Source organism: Podarcis filfolensis (genome assembly GCF_964270895.1).
Source record: "Podarcis filfolensis genome assembly, chromosome: 5".
Classification (NCBI taxonomy): domain Eukaryota; kingdom Metazoa; phylum Chordata; class Lepidosauria; order Squamata; family Lacertidae; genus Podarcis; species Podarcis filfolensis.
In genome coordinates, this window is record NC_139608.1 from 4,024,178 (window position 1) to 4,049,605 (window position 25,428).

Genomic DNA, 25,428 nt, shown 5'->3' on the forward strand with positions numbered 1-25,428 from the left:
TAGGGTGCTGCAAGCAAGGCGGGGCAAGCAAGGGCTTTTTCAGAGGTACTTGGATGTGTAATAATAATTATATGGTGCTTTGCTATCCTTTTATTGTAGGCAGTTTTATTCCACTTCATTGTATATATCAAATCCATTCTGATCTGCTTTTAAGAGTTTTCTTTTAGCTAATCTGCATTTGCATCCTCTTTGGGTGGGTGTACTTCAGATATTGTCTCATCAGCAGCCAGAGTGTGGATCCAAGTCCATCCACTAATCTCAGGGGAGCGGGGGGGGGGGGGTGCAGGCCTCTTGGCCTGTTAGCACAAATCTACCCCTCCCAGTATACTGTCATGGCAATTTCTGATGCCCCAAGGGAAGTCAAAAATAAAGGTCAAGCATCTGTAAAGTATGACTTTTCTGGCTTCCTAAGAAATAAAGACATTCAACAAGTTTTGGGATTTATTCTTGGAACATAAGATTGAACAATGTACAGCCTGTGTACAGCATTGTGCTGTTTTAAATCTGCCCCGTGGTATTTCAACTGAAAGGTTACAATTAAGAAATCCAGGCTCATTTCCTTGTACCAGCATTCTCACTTTAGTCTCCAGTTGTTTTGTGGGCCAGCCTAAAGGAAGCATCTCTTCCCCATAATGAGAAGAGTAGGGAGATATTTCCTTCATTTCATATAATTAGATGCATAGCTTTACACTAACAAAAAAATTAGGTCCAGAAAACAGAACTGAATCCCCATTGTTCTGTTATATTGTGCCTTCTGGTTTTTCAAAATTAGACCAGTTTAGTTTTTATGCCACAAAATGGAGCGAGCTTCTTGAATGAATGAGCTCAGCCATTTTGGGACGGCATGCTCCTTGAGATAACGGTGTTTTTTTTGAACCTTTTTGAGCATGCTTTTTATAGGGCCAGTTTGATTACAAACACCAACTTTGAGAGTTACGTGGTTGTTCATTCTGTCATACTCTGCAATAATCCCGAATCAGTATAAACAGGTCTTGGGGGAATGTATACAAGTGCCCTTCTATGCCACTATTAAAGTAACAGTGCAGTGGCTACTTCGCTTTAAAAAAACGAAAACCAAACGCCTCTGGTTGGAAGCAGCTAAATGGCAGTAGTTTATAGGCAGTTAAATGCTGAGGGCCAGTTGCCTTGTGTTTAACGCAAAAAAAGTGCATCCGTCGTTGCAGTTCTGAAAGCTTTATAAGATTTCCCTCTTGACTCTGCTCTGCATGTGCCACCTGTAAAGAAAAAGCACAACACATTACATATTTTGTGGCTTCCTGCAGCTATGCAAATCCTCCGAACTAGACATGCTTGTAAGACCTTCTATTCAGGCTGGCTTTTTAATAGATGCAGCTAAGCTGGCACAGGGGCAGTTTGGGATTTTGATGGATTCAGTGCTATGTGGGAGAACATGCCAATGTATTTTTGGATGCATGTTTCTAATCTGGAGATATATTTAAATTAATAGAGCTGTTAAAATGCTCTCCAAACTTTAGAGTGTGTGCTTTGTTTAAAGCTGAAATGCTTGACTGGTTCAAAGTAAACTTAGCAACCTTTGGAAGGGTACATAATGGCAGTGTGCGATATAATATTGGCTCTTTTTTGTGGCTTTAAGTGTCTCCTTTAAAACTAAGGGCAGTGGGGGTAGAATTCATTTTTTTTATATATGAATATTTATTAGATTTTCCAATTTTATATAAACACAAAAAGAAAAAGAAAAAGGAAAATATTAAAAACAAATCAATTTCAATAACAGTTTTTCAATAACATGATACTTTGACTTCCTCATACCTCCCCTTCTTGTTTTCTAGTTCAACTTGTTAATCCAGCAAATCCTAATCTCTTAACATTCCTTTTAAAATATCACCTTATTTTCCACTCAACTTTTTTTTTTAAATTTAATAACTTAAACAATTTTAATCCCTATTATCTTTATCATAACAGCTAGAGACCACAAAAGTTCAATCCAAGATCTTTTCAGAGTTCATTAATTTTGTAGTATTTCTGTAAATAGTCCTGGTAGAATTCACTTTGGTTTTGGCCTTTTAACTGCTGTGGGCATATTGAGGGGCAAAGGACCCCCTCCTGTTACCATCTGGACTGTAGGAAAGGAAGGGCTCTTAATAAGCCTAAAATCACTAGGAAATGTTAAAGTAATACATTTACTCCTCCATGGCCTCTAATCTAAACCTTTTCTGCATAAGTCTAATGGGAGGCTTGAATCAGTGGGCTGCATCCCATGTGTGCAGGCAGCCTGCGCGGGATAATCTTCTACTTTGCTTAACAAGTGGCCCATTCTGCAATCGGATTACAATCTGTGCCTTCACATATATGTTACAATGCGAAACTGGGTTGAAGTGCATTTTGTTTGGCTTATTGTTGTCCCAGTGATCTCTTCCACTTCATATCCCACGCATACGTACTTGGGGGCCCAACATAACCGCCATTATTCTCTTAAGGCTAAGCGGCAGTGAGACTTGCAGTTCCTTAATTACCGGGATGATCTTCCAATTGAGTGCACTGGGGTTTCCCCGGGGGCTGAATATGCTGCTTTTGTGTACTGTGGGATAATACCGCCATGTCTGTGGGCCAGCTTAATTGCTATTTGTTCAGTGGTTGGCTAAAAAGGTCCTTTATATTTCCCCCCCCCCCCCACCAATTTCCATTCTTGAAATTGCAGTGGCTCATATTTCTTCTGACCGTATATTAGTTCCGCAAGTCCAGTAATGAGACAAGAAGGATCACGTTGCTGCCCAAGGCATAATTCAGGAGGAGACCCGTAGGCTGCTAAAATCCAAAATTCTCTTCAAAGTTAACGAGGGGGCGCCAGCTCTTAGTGAAAAATAAATGTGTATGTGTATGAACTCAAACCACTTTAAATTACAACAGTATTTTGGAAAATAGTACCTAAGAACAAATGGGTCATTTATAGATTTTGTTTCAGTAAACGAGATTGTTAGTTTGAGAATTAGTGGCCTTTAAGATGTCTAGATCAAAATTAATCCATGCGAGAAAAATACTAGGCAGGAGGAAGTTAAGGATTTTGCTTTAGGAAAATGGGTTAATTTACATTCAATGGACGCCTTCATCTGCCCCTGCCGCAATAAAACAGGTCTTTTCAGCCACAGCAGGCACTGTAATTCTCCAACGGTTTGACTTTACCTCCGATGGCTGACTCTTCCATTGTCTCTCGAGACAGATGGATGCAAACAACCAGTTTAACAATGGTCAGTGGTGGCACTGCCATTATGGAATTTCCTCACCTTTAGGTTCAGCATAGGCTCAACATTGAACTAAACCTAACTGTGGTTTATTACTTTAATCCCAGTTAGGAGTTTAAAAGTAGAATAAAACTGTAGTTTTCCTTGCTGAGGTAATCCCCATCCTTGAAGGGGTGTGCTCAAGAAATGAACAGCTTGAGCTGCTTGTCGCCTTGCAAGCAGAGAGGCAGGAAAACTGTCTTGGTCACGATTTAATCTGTGCAGATGTAGTACTTAGGGCAAGCCATGATTTGCAAACCCAAATCCTGGCTTTAGGACAACGCTTAACTGCTGTTTAGGTATTCACACATTTCCTTAAGCCATGGTTGATTGTTTTGTCTAGAGTGGGGCATTAGCAAACCTGTTGAAATTTTGCTGGCATATGAAATTCCATGTCCTTTTAAAGTAGTGTACCTCATTAGAATAGTGGGTAATACATTTAAAAATAGCTCTTTTTCATCCCATGTGAATTGAAGCTGGCAGATTTGAAAATCTAAACAAGACAACACTGAGGTTTATAAAACTGACAAGGACCAAATACTAAAACCAAATACTACAAATTAACCCATTTTCTTACAGCACAGTGCTTCACTTCCTCCTGTCTAGTATTTTTCTCACACTGATTAATTTCGATCTGGACAACTTAAAAGGCCACTAATTCTCAAACTAGTTTGTTGCAATTGGCAGACTTGCTCTGGCAAAGGGAGCTGACATTTGGAACCATCCTCAATGCACTAGAAATAATTACTTTTGTATCTCATTTCTTCCTTCACTAAGGGTTCACCAGTAAAACCAACACCCATCCGGGAATTCCACAGGTCAGAAGATGCCAGAAGATACTTGCATCATAATAGGTGAGTACTTTTGTCAAGAGAACAAGCTGGCCATCACAAACACTCTTTCCCAACAACACATCAAGGCATCAAGAAGAGGTGGCAAGAATACACAGAGGAATTATACCAGAAAGATACGGATGTCTCGTATACCCCAGGTAGTGTGGTTGCTGACCTTGAGCCAGACATCCTGGAGAGTGAAGTCAAATGGGCCATAGAAAGCACTGCTAATAACAAGGCCAGTGGAAGTGATGATATTCCAGCTGAACAATTTAAAATTTTAAACGATGATGCTGTTAAGGTGCTACACTCAATGCCAGCAAGTTTGGAAAACTCAGCAGTGGCCAGAGTATTGGAGAAGATCAGTCTACATCCCAATCCCAAAGAAGGGCAGTGCCAAAGAATGCTCCAACTATTTGCACTCATTTCACACGCTAGCAAGGTTATGCTTAAAATTCTACAAGGCAGGCTTAAGCAGTATGTGGACTGAGAACTCCCAGAAGTGCAAGCTGGATTTTGAAGGGGCAGAGGAACCAGAGACCAAATTTCAAACATGTGCTGGATTATGGGGAAAGCTAGAGAGTTCCAGAAAAACATCTACTTCTGCTTCATTGACTATGCAAAAGCCTTTGACTGTGTCAACCAGAGAAATCTCTGGCAAATTCTTAAAGAAATGGGAGTGCCTGATCACCTCACCTGTCTCCTGCGAAATCTCTATGTGGGACAAGAAGCTACAGTTAGAACTGGATATGGAACAACTGATTGGTTCAAAATTGAGAAAGGCGTACGACAAGGCTGTATATTGTCTCCTGTTTATTTAACTTATATGCAGAATTCATCATGTGAAAGGCTGGGCTGGATGAATCCCTAGCCAGAATTAAGATTGCCGAAAGAAATATCGACAACCTCAGATATGCAGATGACACAAGCTTGATGGCAGAAAGTGAGGAGGAATTAAAGAACCTCTTAATGAGGGTGAAAGAGGAGAGCGCAAAATATGGTCTGAAGCTCAACATCAAAAAACCTAAGATCATGGCCACTGGTCCCATCACCTCCTGGCAAATAGAAGGGAATGAAATGGAGGCAGTGAGAGATTTTATTTTTTTGGGCTCCATGATCACTGCAGATGGTGACAGCAATCACGAAATTAAAAGATGCCTGCTTCTTGGGAGAAAAGCAACGACAAACCTAGACAGCATCCTAGAAAGCAGAGACATCACCTTGCCGACAAAGGTCCGTATAGTTAAAGCTATGGTTTTCCCAGTAGTGATGTATGGAAGTGAGAGCTGGACCATAAAGAAGGCCGATCGCCGAAGAATTGATGCTTTTGAATTCTGGTGCTGGAGGAGACTCTTGAGAGTCCCATGGACTGCAAGAAGATCAAACCTCTCTATTCTGAAAGAAACCAGCCCTGAGTGCTCATTGGAAGGACAGAGAAGACTCCCTGGAAAAGACCCTGATGTTGGGAAAGATGGAGGGCACAAAGGAGAAGGGGACAACAGAGGACGAGATGGTGGGACAGTGTTCTCGAAGCTACCAGCATGAGTTTGACCAAACTGCGGGAGGCAGTGGAAGACAGGAGTGCCTGGCGTGCTCTGGTCCATGGTTTCATGAAGAGTCGGACACGATTAAACGACTGAACAACAACTTTTGTTCCATACTCTCAGAGCTTTAGGAATCAGCAAGGTGAATCATGCTGCAGTGTGAGGAACATGTCACCTGATAAATTGGGCGCCATTTCTTTAGTTTTGTGGTCACAAAGTGTTGCATTTTTAGCACAGGGTCCCAGAGTCTTTGCATATATTGCCTTACTGGGCCAAATGCAAACATAATGTTTCTGTCCTTGCAACCATGGTTGAGAGATCAGGAGCCCCTCAGTGTGAGGGTTTTTATACTCCTTGCCCCCTAACACATGCGATTCCCCTCCACCATTCCCTTTCCATAGCAGTGTTGCATCTGCACCTATGTTAGCAATCACCATACTTAGAAGTGGGGGTTGAAAAGGTAATTTGTTACAACGATAGTTGCCATTAATTTTCAGTGTATACATAATACCAGGTCTGAAAAGGGAAATGGAGGGGGGTACATGCAAGAGAAGAAGGAGAGGCATCTGCAAATAGCCATGGTTAAGAATCTGATAGCATCATGTCTGCACCAGGTTATGGTGTGTTACTCATTATAGTACATCCTTTTATTGGGTTGTTGGGTGCAGAAGTATTTTGCCCCACATAATACATGATCGGTGTCAGCAGTAAGTCTTCACTGTTCACCATTTATGGCAATAATGCTCCCAGTTTTTGTTAAGCATAAGCAGCGTTGCTTCATAAATGAAGCTTCACAGCTTGTAAGGAACCATTTTTTCCAGAACCTGCTAGATTATTATTCACCATGGGATGTTACAGAATAACGCTCCTTGAAATCCGAGTCTTTAAAAGGGTTTCCTCTGCCCTGCTCCCGGTTCCATAGCTGATCCAAATGTAGCAGGGACTGCTAAAACAAAGTAAATGTATTTTTTGAAGAGTTTGTGTGCTTGGTAGATAAGCTTTTAATTACCTAACCAAAAATGGGCATGATGGTGATGAGCCTGACCTGGGACCCTGAGAGCTTAAATTAGAACAAGGCATCCGACTGGGATGGTGCCTCAGACTGGCTTATGTTAACAAAATCTCTATTGTTGGCTATCAGGATAAATATAGATCTGGTTAAATTCATGCCAACTTAAACTGCCTTATTCATGATATTCCAAACCAAACTTAAGATTCATGGATAGAGAGCAGGAAACGGTTTGTTGGCTGCTGGTGGGGATGCTGCTAATGAATGCTGCTTGCTTTGGGGAGAACTGATGCTGCTTTACAAATTGCCATTGTCCGCCTAGATGTTTGCCTGCTCTGTTCCCCCATGCTCAACTCATCCTTTGTAAATAAGCAGATATTACAGATCACCGAAGTGCGGCAAGTCTCCAGCACACTCTCCCCATGAGAGAGCTAAAACCCTGTGGAAGACTGACCCTGGCGCTTCCTGGTGCTCAGTGAAGTGGGGGAGTGCAGGACAATGTAGTTCATTTAATCAGAATGTCATCAGCTGCAGCTAAAGTGAAGGATCTGTCAGCTTTGATAAATCTGTTTCTCCACTTTGCCTCGAGTGGGAGCTTAGTATGCAGGCCTAGAAGAGAATCTCATTTTCTTCAGAGTAGCAAAAAAGAGTATGTCACTAGAAATTTATAAGCAAGATATCCAAATGAAATTTGATGCTTTGTGGTATACATTCAAAGTGCAAATAAACTTTTAGAGCTGAACTTGATCTCTCACCCAACCTGATAATTGTGGTTAAGGGTGATTAACTACATCGGTTTTGTTCAGTTTGAATGTTTTTATTTCTGAAGAAATCCTTTCTTCATCTTTCTTCATCTTTTCAAAATTCCGTTGCCCAAGGCAGCTGATTCTGCACTCTACTACCCATGTTGAATTTAGTTGCTGTTTAGCCCTAAAACATGAACATTTTAGGCCTGGTTATCTTAATTTTACTATTTTCTTAAAAGGGTTTGCTCTGTCTACTCATATGCTGTAACATTTCTTCCATTTTCTTTTTTCCATTTTCTCTGGGTCAGTTACCACTACCACCCACTGTGTATTTGTGTTTTCAGAGATGGAGATGAATTAAGACGACCCGAAAGTCTGAGCTTGACACATGACAGAGACCGACAGCAGCTTCTGAGGAACTGCTTAGACCGAGCAGAAAGGTAAGGCTGTGAGTGATATGTGGTGCCCCTCATTTAAAATGAAGTGCAGGTCTGGCCCATCAGTAGTTTGATTGTGCAAATAAGCTTTCTTTGAAAGGAAGCTACATCTGTGGCATCCTATGTAAAATTGACTGCACAGACCATTTACTGTTTCCTATGGCTTATTCACTGGGTGCATGTTGCCCCAAGGAAAATGTTTAGATGATTAGGAAGAGGAGCTTTATTATGTTAACCATCTTTTTAGAGCATTATGCACAGTGAAGGGGAAATACTTATTTTGTATCCAACAATGTTCTGTTTTGCCCCCTCAGAGGTTCTGGCGACTCATCTTGCCTTCTTTTGCTGTCTGGCACCCATAATCAGGTAATTTGCGTTGCACATTGGGAAGTGTGCTGCTTGGTGTGTAGCTCATGGGTAGGGAAACTATGGCCCGGGGGGTGGATCCGGCCCAATCGCCTTATAAATCTGGCCCGTGGACGGTCTGGGAATCAGCGTGTCTTTACATGAGTAGAATGTGTCCTTTTATTTGAAATGCATCTCTGGGTTATTTGTGGGGCATAGGAATTTGTTCATATATTTTTTCAAAATGTAGTCCGGCCCCCCACAAGGTCTGATGGACGGTGGACCGGCCCCCTGCTGAAAAAGTTTGCTGACCCCTGGTGTAGCTTTCTTTCTGATGCCCATTCCAAATTAACGTTCTTCCAGGTCTCTCACTCGGATGCAGATCTACACAAAAGGCGTGAGCATTTAGTGGAGCGTACCCGGAGGGAAGCCCAGCTTGCTGCGCTACAATACGAGGAGGAGAAGATGAGGACAAAACAGATCCAAAGGGAGGCCGTCCTCGACTTCGTCAAGGTAGGTCAAGTTAGGTTTTCAGGTTTAGTGTGCAATTCTCCAGGGAGAGGTGGTGGTGGTCCCATGCTTTCCAGTTATACAGAGGCCTCAGTGCGCCCTCTCTTGCGACTGTATATTTAAAGGCCAGACCTTCTCCCACCCCAGAAGAAAGTTGTAGGGGGTCACCGCTCCAAACATAGCATGGCTAGCTGTGCATGCACACACCTGTACACTGAACGCGATAGGAACCCTCCACCACTCTGAATTAGTCTGCATGCTGAATAATCCTCTTCTAATTACTGCACAGGGTCTGGCATTGCTGTTAAAGTCCACATATACTGAGGGTGGGAGACAAGTGGTATTGGCACCATGTTCTGCCCCACCCCTGATTCATTCATCCATACAGGGTTTGCCACACCCCTACCCAGGAGCTGAATCTTGCCCAGTTTTTGTTTTTAAGAAGTCTAGCAGCTGGTCACATGGTTTGGCAGCAGACGTGTAATAAGATACAGGCTACTTCTTCTGAAACTTGATGGGGAACTAATAGTTCTGAAAAGGTTTAAGGTTTTACATGACTGGTTGTTTAATGATAGGCCCTGCTGCTTGCTCTGTTTTACTGGAAATTGGATTGCTTTCGTCACCATTGGGGTTTTCATCACACTCCACACAGTGAGGTCTTTGAGTGGGGGCTTAGAGGACTGTCACCCAGAGCACAGCACAGCTGCATCAGACTGTGGCTGCACATTAGGTGGAAGAAACGTATCACAGAAAGTGGTGAAGATCAGGAATGATTTGGGATATAGTTTGTTTAAAGGGGTCTTCCAACTTCATACTTTTGTAATGGATTTATTGTCATTATGATGCAATGTAGGAGTTGTAGACCAACCCAGCTTTACAGTAGTAGATTTAGGAGAATGCTGATGTATTTGGTTCCAAAGTTGAGTTACTTAAGAAACATAATGCCAACTCTAACCTCTTTCTCCTAAGCAGGTGGGTTCTGTTCACAGGTCAATAAAATGGTTCAGCTTAGGAACTGCTTAAGTTCGTGGAATATTTCTTGACCATCTTGCCACCTTATTTCCTATTTTCTTGAGCCTGCGTGCTTTTCCCTAGTAAATTGCTCCTTTTCATTCTTCCAAGCAAAAGGCATCCCAGAGCCCTCAGAAGCAAAGCCCTCTGGATAGCGAGGTAAGAACTAAAGCTATAAACCACCTTCTTGTCATTTCCTAAGCTCTTTATGGGGGGGATCCCTCTTTTACTGAGGCTACAATCACTGGATCTGACTTAAATCTGTTCAGGACTGAAGTGTAAGCGTAGGGTTTAAAGATCACTACTGTGCCGACTTCCGGGTTGGCGCCATCGCCGAATGGCGGACTCCCTCCGAGCTCCGGAGGGAGTCTGCTCGGCAGGGGCTGGGTTCTACCGCACCGGCGATGCGGGGACCCTTAGAAACCACGGCCACGGAGGCCGTGGACATGGAGACTCGGCTTGCACCGTTAGCGCCCTCCCGACTCGTGAAGGAGCCTTTTTAAAGGCTACGGATCGGGTGCCGGGGAGAAGCGTGGTGCCTTGAGTTCTCTGCTTCCCCTGCTGAGCGAAGCCGCATGCCATTCGGCGGAGAGCGCTGACTTCTTCCATTGAAAATTCGGACTTTTCAACAACAACCCGTGAGTAAATTTGGAAATCGGGTTCAAAAGGAGGAAAAAAAAAAATTTTTTTTTCGAATTGGATACGAGCGGGGGGGATCCAAAAAGGAAGTCAGTCCCCTCCCTATTGTAAACTTTCCAAAACAAGGACGGGGAAACCAAGACCCAAAAAGGCTTGCATTGCTGATAAAAATCCAAAATTTCACGATGGGGAACTACAAGAACTGTGCTGGAGGAGGAACTGGAGAAGGGAAACGCAACCCCCCCCCCTGGGAACCGGGGTGACTGAAGAGAGAGCCTGGTGAAAGGAGTCGGAGATCTTGACAGCTGTCAAAATAGCTGTCAAAGTCGAAAAGCGGAGTGGATTTTATTATGAGAACTTGGCTGGTTAAATTTGATACAATTTGCTACAACTTGTTAAAATTTGGATACAAAATGGCGAATATGGATAACAAATTGACTTTTGGATTAGAGGAAACAAAGATACAACAATCCCCCTTGAGGAGTTTCGGGACATTACAAGGATTGGGAAAGTGGAAAAACACCAATGGAACTTTACAGGACTGGTTATCTTCTGGGAAAGCTGCAAAACGGAAATAACATCTCGTCTTCAGGGTGTTTTCTTTTTTGTTTTTTTAAAGGAGACAATAGATTTTTCTATTGAAGAAAGGAAGGGACTGAACGTAAGGTTTTGCCCCTGAATAACAACCATCCCTGCAGACTTACCAAACTTTCGAACTACAACGTTTTAGCAGCGGAACAAAGGGAAATCAGACTACAACCTGGAAAGAACAATGGAGGGAGTTCTATTACAGTTTTATTAAAGACTGAAGTTAAAGTTTTGAAAAATAATGATAATAATAATAATTTTGATTTTCAAAAAAATTTATTTTTAATTTTAAAAAAGAAAAAGCCAGCAAGGAGTTGGGGAAAAGTTGTGATTTATGGTCTTAAGAATTCCAGGCAGACACCAGGGGTTGATGGTCAGGGGGAAATTAAACCGGGGACAGGGGGGGGAGAACTAAAACTCCAAAGGCTTGCCAACTTGGTTATTTTTTGCTGAATTGGTCTATTATTCATTATATTTTTTTTATTCTCTACCTTTTCTGTTTCTATTATCTGGGGTGCTTCTTTCATTAAAAAATGGAAATTGTGGAATGACATGGGGTGGGTCTTGGGGAAAGAACACTGGGTTTTTTTTTTTCTTTTTTTTACTGTAAAACAAATTAAGTTTCAATTTGAATGGGGAACTTGTTTGGCCAACAATATGAAAGGGGAATATGGTAGGGGTGGGGGAAGGGGGGAGTCCCGTAAAGTGATATTTTTTGTATTTTTGAAAAATTTTAATAAATATTATTTAAAAAAAAAAAAATAAAGATCACTACTGTGCCGCAGCAGAGAGGTGTCTCCTCTAAACCTTCCCCCCACTCCCACCCCTGTTTTGACGTTGGTTGGACTGTGGATTTGTCCATGTAGTCTGTGTCTTGTAAATGTGGCAAATGTATGTAAATAGACCTATTTAGATCTGTTCCAAGATCTTTCTTGAAACAGTAGAGCTGACGTGAGAGCAGATAATATATTGGGAATATTAAAAAGCACTTTTGGAACTGCTGGTCCTTCAGCCATGTCACCATCAATCAATAACTAAATCCAGCCTGAACTTCCAAGTTGTCATTGAACTGGTGGGTTGGCCACCAGATCCAGGGCTTTTTGCATTGCTTAACACCACTGAACAGTCAAGCTCTGCTTTTGCACACTTGCTTCTTCTCTGCAAGTGCACTGGCGTCAGAGCACAGGTTGGCTTCACGGCATGCTCTGTTCGCTGAGTTTTAGCAATTGCACCAGTCTTCGCTCGCTGGGCACCCTCCATATGTTTTGGACTACAGCTCCTATCACCTCATCTTAAAAAGATACTGTAAATCTGGAAAAGATTTAGAAAAGGGCAACCAAAATAATGAAGGGGATGGGGGGGAAATCACACTATTTGGGGCATTTTAGTCTAGAGCAAGGGACGCGGGTGGCGCTTAGGGATGCGGGTGGTGCTGTGGGTTAAACCACGGAGCCTAGGATTGCCGATCAGAAGGTCGGCGGTTTGAATCCCCGCGACGGGGTGAGCTCCCGTTGCTCGGTCCCTGCTCCTGTCCACCTAGCAGTTCGAAAGCACGTCAAAATGCAAGTAGGTACCACTCCAGCGGGAATGTAAACGGCGTTTCTGTGCGCTGCTCTGGTTCTCCAGAAGCAGCTTAGTCATGCTGGCCACATGACCTGGAAGCTGTACGCCGGCTCCCTTGGCCAATAAAGCGAGATGAGCGCCGCAACCCCAGAGTCGGTCACGACTGGACCTAATGGTCAGGGGTCCCTTTACCTTTACCTTAGTCTAGAGCAAGGGGAAAACATGACAAAGGTATATAAAATTATACCTGGTGATGAGAAAGTGAGTAGAGAAAGGATTCCCTCTCCGTCTCGTAACACTAGAATTTGTAGACATCCATTGATACTGAATGTTGGAAGATTCAGGACAGACAAAGGAAAGTCCTTTTTCACCCAGTGCGTAGTTAAAACTATGGCATTCACTCCCATAAAAAGTAGTGATGGCCACCAACTTGGATGGCTTTAAAAGAGGAATAGGCAAATTCGTGAAGAATACAGCTATCCATGGCTGCTAGGCATGATGGTTGTGTTCTTCCTCCACTGTTGGAGGCAATCTGCTTCTGATGGCCAGTTGCTGGAACTCCCAAGTGAGTGGGGAGAGGGCTGCTGTGACGCACAGGTCTTGCTTGTGGGCTTCCCATTTGGACATCTGGCAAGTCATTGTAAGAACAGGATGCTGGATTGGATGAGCCATTGGCCTGATCCAGCCAGCCATGGGAGTTGTAGTTCCAAACATCTGGAAGGCGCCAGGTTGGCAAGAGCTGAACTTCATGCTTGTAGGGTAGCCAGCACTCGAGGCTGATATTGGTGCCTTGGAACAGAATTTTGGTTGGTTCTCAGCCTCCCTCACATTGGCATCTGTCTTTCCCCACAAGAAGGTTTTATGCACCACCAGGGCCAATTTTCTTGTTTTGCTAACGGAAAATAGTTTTTAACTTCATGATCAGCCTGTCATAAGACACAACACAATAGACCACAAATACATAGGAAAGTGTTTTCCAGTAGTCTGCTTTCTGTGACTCTGGACTGCTTCCAAATAGTCCTGTTCTTTTTATTTGATCTTTGTTTCAGTTCCTCCCAGGCTGTGTGTGTTCTTTCCTTAATATTGCAGCGTTCTCCACTGGAAAGATTCGCATACCAAATCCTGCTCTTTCTTGGACTCGGCAGCTGAAAGCAAAATAGCTCCTGAATCAGTTGCAGATGTTTTTAATGCTGAGATCATTAAGAGACTAATAGGTTTCTTTCCCCTCTCCCCATTGTTTCAGTTATACGTTACTGATTACCTCCATGTGCCTTCTGCATTACGAACCTTGTCAATTCCAGATGTCTGTGTTTGTCTGCATATTTTGTGGTGGTCTCATGTTTCTGATGTTGCCATCTCTCCCGCATCCCCAGTGTCCCTTTCCGTCCAGAAGGTCTCAGCACACTGATGATAGTGCCTTGCTGGTGGTAAGAATCCTGCACGCAATGGCCTGTTTATGTCTTAGCCTCCTAGATCCTAGTTAGCATGTTTTCTATGGTTTGCTGAGATTAGGCAGTTTAGTACTACTCCTAAATAGCATAAAACATGGCTGTCTCTTAATTATAACAGCAATTTTGGTATAAATTGCTACTTTACCCTCCTTCCTTCTGCCTTGGAACGGATTGCAGCTGATGTTCACAGCTATGTGTTCCTGAACTTCCTGTTCTGATTTAGTCCTTGGAACTCATAAGATAAGTGGTTGGTGCAATTCGTGGAAACATTAAAGGTGTGAATAAGCTTTAGGGGGTGAAATCACCTAAGCAGGTTCTTGGGTTCCTGCCTGGCCTACTCATGGAGTCATCCACACATCAGCTATATAGATAACGCATTCATTACAAGGCCCAGAAGTGTTCCAATAAGTACCGGGTGTTATGTCAAGAGATGGCATCTAAATTTTGCATTTCCATTTCCTTGCTAAACCAGTTCAGTATCATAACATGGAATCACAGATTTCGAAGAGGCATGATATCACCCAGCCTTGTCTATCCAGCTGCAGGATCCCTGTGGCCTAAATCATACATCACAGATACTCATCCATGATTTCCCCTGAAGAACTACTTTTGTAGTTGTTTGGAGCATGGCCCTCTGAATGGCTGCTGGTGATCCATTTGAGTATGTTTAGTTAACCATGACTAAACGCTTTGTTTTTGCTCCTCTGTTTGAATCAGTGGAGGTACTTTTACATCTCTCAAGTATGAATTGTCTATTTTTTAAAAAAGTTGTCAGCATTTCATGTAACACCATTTCCATGTTTTATGCTATTTCCTTCCTCTGTTGGTATCTCAAAAATAGCGATTGAAATCCATTTTCATGTTCTTTCCTGGCCTGCTTTGCTCTGCCTGCCTTTGCATGACTTGCATGCCTCCAGTTTATTTGCTCATTTATATTCTCTTCAGTTAAGTGCTTGAGGTTTCATATGTGCAGCCATGTTGTTGGCTGAAGAGCATTGAAACTTCACCTAGGTGTGAAGCAGGGACACACACCCCCAACCCCCCTCCCATCCTGGACATTACATTCAGGCATTTGCCTATTTGTGACTTGAGAGTACAGGGAAGGCAGAGGCCAGAAAATGGGTTCAAAAGTGTGGTTGAGAGAAAACTCTGCTTAATGTTTACTATGGTTAACGTTGATGCCAATTTAAACCTTTAAAATGGTGGGAGTAATTCGTGTTGGAGCAGAGATGGGGCACACAGTTCTGCAGCCCACTCCCTTTACTTGTCTTGTTCCTCAGTTCATGTAAGGACAACTGGTGATTAGAAATAGGAAAACTGAGCATTTGACCTTTTCTGACTAGAGAAACCTCTGTCTCTTGAAAATTGTTGTTCATTAGTAACCAAGCTAGCGAGTTGGTTGCAAACGTGGCACACAAGTTGTTGTTTTGTGTCCCTGTTTCCAGGCATTCTTATAGTTGTGGATGTAAACTGTTTCTGTCCCTCTCATTCTAATTTCCATAAACGCCCGGAAAGTGGGATTGATGTGGATGGGTAATTGACTTGCTTGGTCTAGATTTCGTTCTTGCCATGTCCCAGGACTTGGAGTGAGCTTGTTATCTCAGGCATGCATACTTCCCTGTTTGTCGATTTAGGGCACCATCCGATTTTAATTCTTTTTGACAAATCACTGCTGCGATGAATGGGATTTGGCCAATCCCAGCCATTTCCATCATATGGTTTATGCATCTATTTCTGACTCTCTTGAATTGCACTTGCTTACATGGCGGCAGTTTCTCCCACAACATAATAGAATATTGTGTAGAATTCTAACGAAGGCCTTTTGTTCAGCACTTCCCTTATTACATCATAGTGCCTGTTCAGCCAAGACTGCTTTTTTTCTTTCTCTGAACAATGATGTTAACTCCAGTATAGGGAAAATGCATGGAAATAGGTCTGACAAACAGGCAGTATGAAATTACCCGTGCCCCTCGCCCTTTTACACTTTTGTTGCTTGCACAAAAGTAGACTTGCAGCCCCCCCCCCCCCGGTGTTTTGTTTAGCAGGCTTTCTAGTTGCCTTTTGCAGTTTGGTTGCTGCTGTGTCTGACTTGTTGTTTCTGGAGCACTGTATGCTTCCAGGTGTGATTAAGTGCTCGCCACCCCCAATTTCTGGAAAGCAGGGTGCTACCACCATCAGTGTGTATTCAACACTAACAGTTTGCATGTTTTCCTTTCAAATGCATGTGTTGAAGGCAAGAGCAATGGAGGTAGGTTTGGGAGGGGCACTGCAGTCAGGCTCTGGACTGGCTACAGAGCACAGCGGGCATGGCTGTCTGCAGGCATGGCTAGGCCGGGCACAACGCAGCGCTGCCAAGGCCCTTCCATCTCAGTGCAAGCTGATAGGTTAGGAGCCTCCCGCAAACAAGGTGCAGGAGGTGGACACAACTCGCTTTCAGAGGAACAAGTAGGCTGCTTATTCCCCTGATTAGATTTCTCATATTTTATATTATTTGTAGATCACCTTGACTCTCTTGAAAAGGGCATCTGGGAAACAACATAGAATCCTAGAACTGTAGAGTTCGAAGGGACCCTGAGAATCATCTAGTCCAACTCCCTGCGATGCAGGAATATGCAGCTGTCCCAAACAGGGATCGAACTTGCAGCCTTGGCATTATCAGCACCACGCTCTAACCAGCTGAGCTATCCAAGCTCGGTAGTAATTACTCAACTATCCATTACTCAGTAGTAATAATATTTGCTGTGTTGATGAAGGCTTCAATTCATGAGCTCCACCCCCTCAAAGTCACTGGACGGCTTTGGAAAGAAGTTTAACGATACTTGAAATCATAACATATAGCCAGCATTAACTTCTCTTTGTATTTATTTACTGTTACTGATATCCCAACTTTCAGGAAGTAAATCCCTCCTAGGTGTCTTAGGGGAAACTGAAATACATTTTTTAAACTACAGTGAACAATATCAACATACAAAAAAAAAAATTAATTCAGGATATTCCTCACCAAGCACTTGGTGATGAAATGACAATAGTGAGTAAGTGACAGCCCAACTAGAGCAAGCTCTGAGGTGGTCCTCACCTCCCTGTCTCACTCTCTCTTCTGGAATCCTTCTCATAGGACAGCTGATAGTAGATGGTTCTGCTGAGAAGTGGCCTTTGCAGAATATCACCCATTTTCCAATGTATTGTTGCAACATGATAACCAATATGGTGCCCTCCGGAATGTGGACCTGAACTCCCATCAGGCCCAGGCAGCATCGTCTGTGGCCAGCGATGATGAGTTCTAGTCCTGTAGCATCTGGAGAGCACCACGTTGGCTGCCCCTGGGCCAAGCATGCATGACACTTTACACAATAACAAACGACAGGACCCGGGGATCTAGTACTCTAAATTTCACCAGTTATACATAGGCTTCGTTTCAGGTGGGGTGGGGGAATGATGGAAGAAATCTTTGTCAAGTCATGGGCCCCAGAGAAAAGGAAGGCTTTCATGGATTTAGAGAAAGAGGTTTTTCCTAAATAATCCTCACCCATCATGATTGAAAAATTCACTAAGGATATAAAATCTGTACAGTGACACTTGTTACTGGACCATCTTCTGGGATTGGCACTGTGCCAGTTGCCTTTAAAGCTCACCGTGGCAACCAACCGCCGTGTACCTTCTCACATGGCTGCTTCGTCTGCAGTAAGCAGAGTGGCTGGGGAACCTAGCCAGGTGGGCAGGTTATAAACAAATTATTATTATTATCTGTTACCTTTCTCCTGTGTTTCTCTGCACTTCTGGTCCCTATGTTTGCTTGTCCTCTTTCATCTTCTACTTCAAACTCCTTGGCATGAGATAATTCTAATTTTGCATGCAAGTGTCAGATACAACCCAATGCAGCCCTGGGTGGCCTTGGAATACAAACAAGCGTGGTTGGTTTTTGTTGTGCATAATTTCTGGCATCCTTTACTCTCGTGGACAGCATTTTATTTTAATTTACTATAATGAGTTATTTTACATGATGCTGTTGTTCCTAGTTCGTTACATTCCCAAGGGTTTACTAATTGAGCCTTGAGGACCAAATCTTCACGCAATCCCCATAAACACTGCTTGCTCGGTAAGAGCTTGCAAGGGGGAAATAAGTCAGTGGCTAAGCCCAGGAGAATTCACTGTATGGGGGCTGCCCTTTGCCAATGTTCCTGCACCCCCCAAAGGTGGTAACATCACCACAACATGCAATGTGGATGCTGATAATAGGAGGAAATTTTTCCAACCCCTGCAGTGCAGTGATGATCACAACCTCGGCATTGACAGGCTACCACCTTGAACTTTACAGTGAGCAACATCTTGACACACGCTGCTAAGAGAGTGCATATTTTGCCAGTTGTCACTTAAGAACAGACTTGGTGGGGAAATTTAACAGGAATTGCTTCAAGAAAGACTGTAGCATTACTTGAAGCAAGTCTTGGTTCAGGTAAAGAGAAGAGGCCATAGCTCAGTGGTACAGCACATGCCTTGCAAGCTGGTTCCATGTTCAGGCCTTGATTATCTCTATTTTGAGGGGTTGTAGTTAGCAGGCCTGAAAGAGACTTCTGCTTGGGACCTCGGAGGGCTGCTGCCAGCAAGGACAGCAAGGATCAGCGGCCTCACTCTGAGTAAGGCAGCTCCATATGTTGATAGGCCGTTCTGAGACTGTTGTCAAGGGTAGTCTGTTGGATTCTTCTGCTTTGCACCTTCTGCCTTCTTCAGGTGATTTTCTGTCTTCCTCCCTTTCTTCTCCCCCTTCTCTCTTCTCTGCCCTCCCTGACAGAATGGTTTTGAGCCTATCTTAGTGTTTGAGATTGACAGTAATACCAACACCATTAAAAGGAGGCCGGGGACACTCAACCAGGTGAAGAGCATGCAGCGTGTGACTGTCTTGGCTGGATTTACGTTTCCTGCTTACCTGATACTGAGGGCAGCGTTGATCCCTACTCTCGGCCTGTCCTGTCATGAGCTGATTTAAAGCGGAGCCCGAGGGAGAGTTTTCATGTCCATCTAATGGAGCCAAGAACCACCCTTGCTTAATGGATGACTCTGCAGAGAGTTGGTGGTCCATGTGCACCATGTCTGGACGAGAAGCTGGGGGAGGTCACGCCGAATACAATAAACTAAAAATGTAAGATCAGCCTTGCTCAATCAGACTGAGAAGGTCCATCTAATCAAAGAATCACAAAGTTGGAAGGGACCACACGGGTCATGTAGTCCAACCCCCTTCAATGCAGGAATTTTTCACCCAAGGTGGGGCTCAAACCCACGACCCTGAGATTAAAAGTCTCATGCTCTACCGATTGAGCTTCCCCAACAGTTGGCAGCCAGTTTCTTCTGTGAGGCCCAAAGCAAGAGGACACAAAAGAAAGACCTCTGCTGCTGTTCTTCCCTCCGCAGTTCAGAAATATGAAGGGTCCGTTTAGCTATCGCAGACCCTCCTCCATGAATGTGTTTAGTCCCATTTCAAGGCTGTCTAAATAGGGGGCCGTCATCACATCTGGCGACAGCAAATTCCATGTGATAACTCTCTGTTGTGTGAGGACGCTCTTTCTCCAGTCTGTCCCGAATCTGCTACCCATCACTGGGTGACTCTTGAGTTCAAGTATTCCGAAAGGGGGGGGGGGCTCTTTCCACTTTCTCCATAATTGCATGCAACCGTCCGTCATATTTCCCCTTATTTGTCTTTCCCCCCTCTTAACTAAAAAACCCACACATGTTTTAGCTTTTCCTCATAAGGAAGACACTCCAGCCCCTGAATCATTTTGGTTGCCCTAAGTCATTGCAAAGACCACAGAATTTTGGTTTCTGCATATTAAATCCCATCTGTACCACCAAGAACCACTCCTGGTGCAATTTTCTGGTTTGCCATATGAATGAGCCAGAATAGGATTGCCAAGTAAACGAGTTGTCAAAGAAAAGCAGTTTTATTCTGACATGATATGATGTCTAACCTGTCTGCAGTAGACGCTGATAATTAGCCTGTAAAACTTTTCTTGTTTGCAGAATCTTGAGAAGCAGATAAAGGCTTTTTCTGGCCACTAAAATAAAGTGCATTTGCACACCCATCACTGTCTGTCACTTTTCGTCTGATGTTTTTGGTGCTTTGCAGACTTCTTTTTGCAGAAGCCATTGTGATTTTTCATTGTGAAAATGATCAGGTCCTGTGCTTGCTTAATATTTCATTAGAATCATTTCTGACAAAAGTTTAAAAAAAACAAAAAACGAACATACTCTATTATTATAGAAGATCTGGTTATCTGTCAAGCTGGAGAAAGGGCAGAGACATAGGTGAAAGGCAGCCTGTCTTCCGTTCACCCAAACAAGCAGGCCTGACCTAGAAGCCATTGGAGAGGTCAGGGATATCATTTGACTTCCTCTGGCCTGCTGTTGTTAAATTCTTACTGCTGCTCTTGCTGGTTTCTCCTCTTGGTGGGAGCCTGGGTGGTGGAGCACAAGCAGAATCAGTGGCTGACATCCTTCAGGTACCAGAGTGAGACCTTCAAATAGGCTTGTGGGCTGTTCTCTGTAACTTGCTTCTTCTTGGTGACACTTCACACAAGATGGTGATTGTGGTTCCCTCACTTCCACCCATGCAACTCTTCCAAAACCTGGTCCTGAGTTTGGAGCCCACTGTGCCTCCCTCCAATAGCAGAACATAGAGGAATATTGGTAGATGGGCTGGTACACTTGCTGTGTGGTGCTTCCTTGTTGTATAAAATGCTGTCTCCTTAACGTGAACTGAAAAGTCACCCTTTTGTGCTTGCATTCCTTAACAAGTCCACTTTGCTTGATTAGTCTGATTATCTTGTACATACATGCTGGAAATTGTAATCAGTGATAATAAAGAGTCCTCACAGAAATGGCAAAATATGTCTAAGAACTGGAGATACTTATGCAGTTGAATATTCACTTTGTACTAATTAGCCTTTGATTAAAGATCTTTTCTTTACATATAATCAGTATTATCTCCTCCCCCTCCCCCCATTGGCTAGCTTAGTGGCAGCCTTCTTTTTTGTGGCTTTTGTCCCAAATACATTTAATCCTGGCTGTACTATTCTCCATTATTATAGTCCCAGAAGTGTTATGCTAATTTTCTAAGAGATCCTTTTTATGGCATGTAACCCGCCCCCATCTTATGCTCCATCTTCCTACCCCTAGAATGATATCCTAGATGTGTATAAAGCTTGTTTCTGCTGCGTTCTACTGCTTCATCTTTCTCCTTTATCCACAGAGTGATGACAGATCCACCATCTCGCCAAATTCACCCACAGCTCAAACAGGTAAACTTGGGGGAGAAAGCAAAGGGGGAAACAGATGCATCACTGAGGTGCTGGAAAGGTTATCAGCGTGCAAGCTAAGCTGACAGGGGTCTTGGCCATAACCTGTGGACCAGTGTAGCACCACAACCAAGGGCTGCGCCAACACTGCAAGCCAGTTGTGGGTACAGAATTGCCTTAAGCAATCCTTTCCACCAGGTAGTTTTATAGGTGTAATAATTGTCATACTTCCGAGTGTTCAGGGGACTTCACACACATTGTAATGACCCTTGATTTGTAGGATTGGCCAGCACCGTTCTTCTCGTTTCCTAGATTTGGGGGTCGGTGGGTGCCGACATAGCAGTGCCTTCCCCACAGCCACCTAGTGGGTTTATGGCAGAAGCAAAACTTGACCCTGTACCTTCCTGATTCATAGCTCATTTGTTTTACCTCCATGCTATACTAGCTCTCTCTCAATTCTTTGACTCATCAGAGAGATACAGCTCACTTTCACACAAGTAAAGTAAGGCAATAAAAAAGTTTGTCTCCAAATGAAGCTAGGTCCAGAAAACTCCATAATCAATTGCCATGGTTAAGTAATGGCACACGAGCCTTTCTCCCACTGATACATCTTGCCTGTGATGTTGGGCCAAACCAAAATATGACCACAACGGGAGATGAACAGGCTATTATGCTTCAGCTGTGAAAATCCATTGTACTGGGAGAAAACCATTTTGTATGGGTTCATAAATGCAGGACTGTTGTAGCCTGAGCTCCAGTTGCATTGGGAGGGCTGGGAGCTCCTTTGCATTGGTTTTGTTTTTCTGGACTGAGGCTCCTTCGGACGTTCCTCAGGTTGTGAAACTGTGATAAAATAGAGAAGACTTTCTTCCAGAGGCTACTGAGGAATGTTCATAGACATCTAGAATGGGCTGGTCTTCCCCTCACATCTTTATAACACTCAGTGATAAGTTTGTCAGTTTAAAAACGTGTCCTTCTGCTGAGCTGACAGCATGTTTTTGCATGTCCACATTCAGTTCACCTGTCTGCTCCATATCCTGGTCCAGCTGCTGTTGCCGCTGCTCCTCCTTCCTACAGAAATCCTCCCCAGCGTCCTGAGAGCTTCCTTTTCCGGAATGTTGCCAGGGATGAAGTGAGCAAAGGTAGGCTACACAAATTGGACCTGTGAGGGTGTGGCTTGGTGGTCTCCGTTAGCCCCTTGGAACATAGGAAGCGGACTTAAACCAAGTCAGACTGGTCCATCTAGCTGAGTATTGCCTACCCTGACCGGTAGCAGCTCTCCTGGGTTTCAGCCCAGAATAATAATAATAATAATAATAATAATAATAATAATAATAATAATTTATTATTTATACCCCGCCCATCTGGCTGAGTTCCCCCAGCCACTCTGGGCAGCTTCCAATCAAGTGTTAAAAACAATACAGCATTAAATATTAAAAACTTCCCTAAACAGTGCTGCCTTCAGGTGTCTTTTAAAAAGAAGATAGCTGCTTATTTCCTTCACATCTGAAGGGAGGGCGTTCCACAGGGCGGGCGCCACTACCGAGAAGGCCCTCTGTCTGGTTCCCTGTAACCTCACTCCTCACAATGAGGGAACTGCCAGAAGGCCCTCGGCGCTGGATCTCAGTGTCCGGGCTGAGCGATGGGGGTGGAGACGCTCCTTCAGATATACTGGACCGAGGCCGTTTAGGGCTTTAAAGGTCAGCACCAACACTTTGAATTGTGCTCGGAAACGTACTGGGAGCCAATGCAGATCTCTCAGGACCGGTGTTATGTGGTCCCGGCGGCCAGTCCCAATCACCAGTCTAGCTGCCGCATTCTGGATTAGTTGCAGTTTCCGGGTCACCTTCAATGGTAGCCCCACGTAGAGCGCATTGCAGTAGTCCAAGCGGAAGATAACTAGAGCATGCACCACTCTGGCCAGACAGTCCGCCGGCAGGTAGGGTCTTAGCCTGTGTACCAGATGGAGCTGGTAGACAGCCGCCCTGGACACAGAATTAACCTGCGCCTCCATGGACAGCTGTGAGTCCAAAATGACTCCCAGGCTGCGCCCCTGGTGCTTCAGGGGCACAGTTGCCCCATTCAGGACCAGGGAGCCCCCCCCCCCGCCCGCCCCCTGTCCCCCCAAAACAGTACTTCAGTCTTGTCAGGATTCAACCTCAATCTGTTAGCCGCCATCCATCCTCCAACCGCCTCCAGGCACTCACACAGGACCTTCACCGCCTTCACTGGTTCTGATTGCAGGACAAGGGATTGAACTTAGGACCTTTTCCATTTAGAGCATGTGCTCTGCCACTGACCAGTGGATCTTCCCCTTCATTGGAGCCAAGTTGTGTTGCTTCATTAACTAGGCTGAAGGGTATGCTCTAACAAGCAGCAGATGAAGCGATTAACCTGTGATTGGGCTTTCCCTCTTCGGAATGCAAAGTGGAGGGGGCAGTGGGGCTTATGTGGCTGAAGGATGGCTCTCACACACTCCATATGGTCCTTTATTCTTTTCTTGTCTTTTCTAGCCGCTTCGTCACTGTCTCCTTCTGCATCGACACCTGCTAATAGCACTGAAGACCATAGTGAAAACCACAGTTCCAAGCTGCAGGAAGAAGAGGTTGAGCTGATAGAGCAACTGCGGAAAGTACGTAGCAAAGTTTTCTCCATTGCTTTGGAAAGATGGGCTTGCTAAAGAAGTTCAAGGCAAATCTGTTCCAGGGGTAGCCAACCAAATGACCACCAGATATTGTTGGACTTTAACTCCCATGAGCTCTAGCCAGCATGGAATCCTTAAGGAATGCTAGAGATGTCCGTGGCATTCTGGATTTTAAAAAATCTTGCATGTCACAGCTTGTTTATTTGGCAGATCTTCTGCATGCCATTACTGCACTGTGGGCTGCATCCTGTGTTGTGGTGTTTGTACACAAGAGTGTTCTTGCAAATTAGTCTCATGATTAAAAAGTAATGTGAGAAGGCTTTATAAATGTCTACTCCTGCGGAACCACTCCCAGTTTCTCAGCACACTTCTTTCTGATTTGTTGCAAATCAGGTTCTCAGATAACTTAGTTTAATTGTAGGAGGAAAACATTTGGGAGTACAGAATGTTGCCCTTGGCTGCATTTGGACAATTGCATCTTGGCTTAATAAGCTGAGGTATGAATGAGCCATGGCACTGCTGTATGCAGCGGTTTTGCAGAAAAGCCAGGGAGTCTTCAGTTAACTATGGTATTCCATTACATTAGAACTGGGAAACTGTGGTTCGTAACTTGGGAGGAAGCCAGGACATGAAACCAACTCCAAACTATGGCTTCTTATCCTGGCTTGTTCCGAAGCTGTTAACCACAGTTTCCCACTTCTAATGTAACTGGAAACTATAGTTTGCTTGCTCATGCAGAGTAAGGAGCAAAGTGGCTGCTTGCAGAGCATGAGATTTGCTGGTTATTTTGCTGAGATAATCCGAACACAGCCATATCCTCATCTAATGTTGTCTGTAGGGTGTACTTTACAGATTTCTTGCAACCTGTTTAAAGTTTGTCTCTGGGTAGCATGTATTGTGGCGGCGACAATGAACTTGAAAGTTTCTCTCCTCTTTCCCCTCTTTTTTTCAGAAAATTGAATCACGGTTGAAAGTGTCTTTGCCCAGCGATCTTGGAGCAGCGCTGACTGATGGCGTGGTGCTCTGCCATTTAGCCAATCATGTGCGGCCTCGTTCTGTTCCTAGTATTCACGTCCCATCGCCAGCTGTTGTAAGTATCCCGTTAAGAGTGCTGTGGCGGCTTGATAGAATCTGTACCTGTTTTTCAAATTTGATTCTGTCTTCTGGCTTGAAAGGCCCTCAAGCAATGAAACAGCAGATGACTGCTAAAGATAAGCAATAGTGTAAAATGACAAAAGCAGAACAACAGAGCAGTGGTGATAAAATTTTTATTATTGATTTATTTTATTTTTTATTAACTTTGTATACCACCCTTCATCTGAAGATCCTCAGGGTGGTTCACAACAGAAAAATGCAAAATGAGAATACGAAATAAAACAAAAACAAATCAATAACCCCCCTCCCACAAATACATAGGAGCCAGAAGGAAATTAGCTTCACATAATTCCCAGCATATTCTGGAGAGAAGTTGTCTGCTGCAGAGAAGACCCTGCGCCTTGAAGAGGTCAGCCTGACTTCTGATAAGGAAACATGCCCCATCCCAGCCCCAAAGATCTCAGTCT

The 25,428-nt window shown here is 43.9% G+C and overlaps 2 protein-coding genes across 3 annotated transcripts in view; one reads left to right on the forward strand and one right to left on the reverse strand.

The window, feature by feature from the left end:
- The window catches only part of LRCH3 (leucine rich repeats and calponin homology domain containing 3), a gene marked incomplete at its 5' end in the record, with an annotated part of 83,514 nt that overhangs the window by 49,336 nt on the left and 8,750 nt on the right, over positions 1-25,428 (forward strand). The window contains 11 exons of one of the 2 annotated variants that reach the window (XM_083612775.1): positions 4,038-4,114; positions 7,737-7,832; positions 8,144-8,195; positions 8,538-8,687; positions 9,807-9,854; positions 13,859-13,912; positions 18,726-18,806; positions 21,177-21,225; positions 22,239-22,364; positions 23,736-23,854; positions 24,819-24,956. In XM_083612775.1, coding sequence (XP_083468901.1) covers positions 4,038-4,114; positions 7,737-7,832; positions 8,144-8,195; positions 8,538-8,687; positions 9,807-9,854; positions 13,859-13,912; positions 18,726-18,806; positions 21,177-21,225; positions 22,239-22,364; positions 23,736-23,854; positions 24,819-24,956 — 990 coding nt within the window. The remainder of the gene's footprint in view (positions 1-4,037; positions 4,115-7,736; positions 7,833-8,143; positions 8,196-8,537; positions 8,688-9,806; positions 9,855-13,858; positions 13,913-18,725; positions 18,807-21,176; positions 21,226-22,238; positions 22,365-23,735; positions 23,855-24,818; positions 24,957-25,428) is intronic. The other variant, XM_083612774.1, reaches the window with a different exon arrangement.
- The window catches only part of HTR2B (5-hydroxytryptamine receptor 2B), a 176,970-nt gene that overhangs the window by 40,821 nt on the left and 110,721 nt on the right, over positions 1-25,428 (reverse strand). The window lies entirely within an intron of this gene.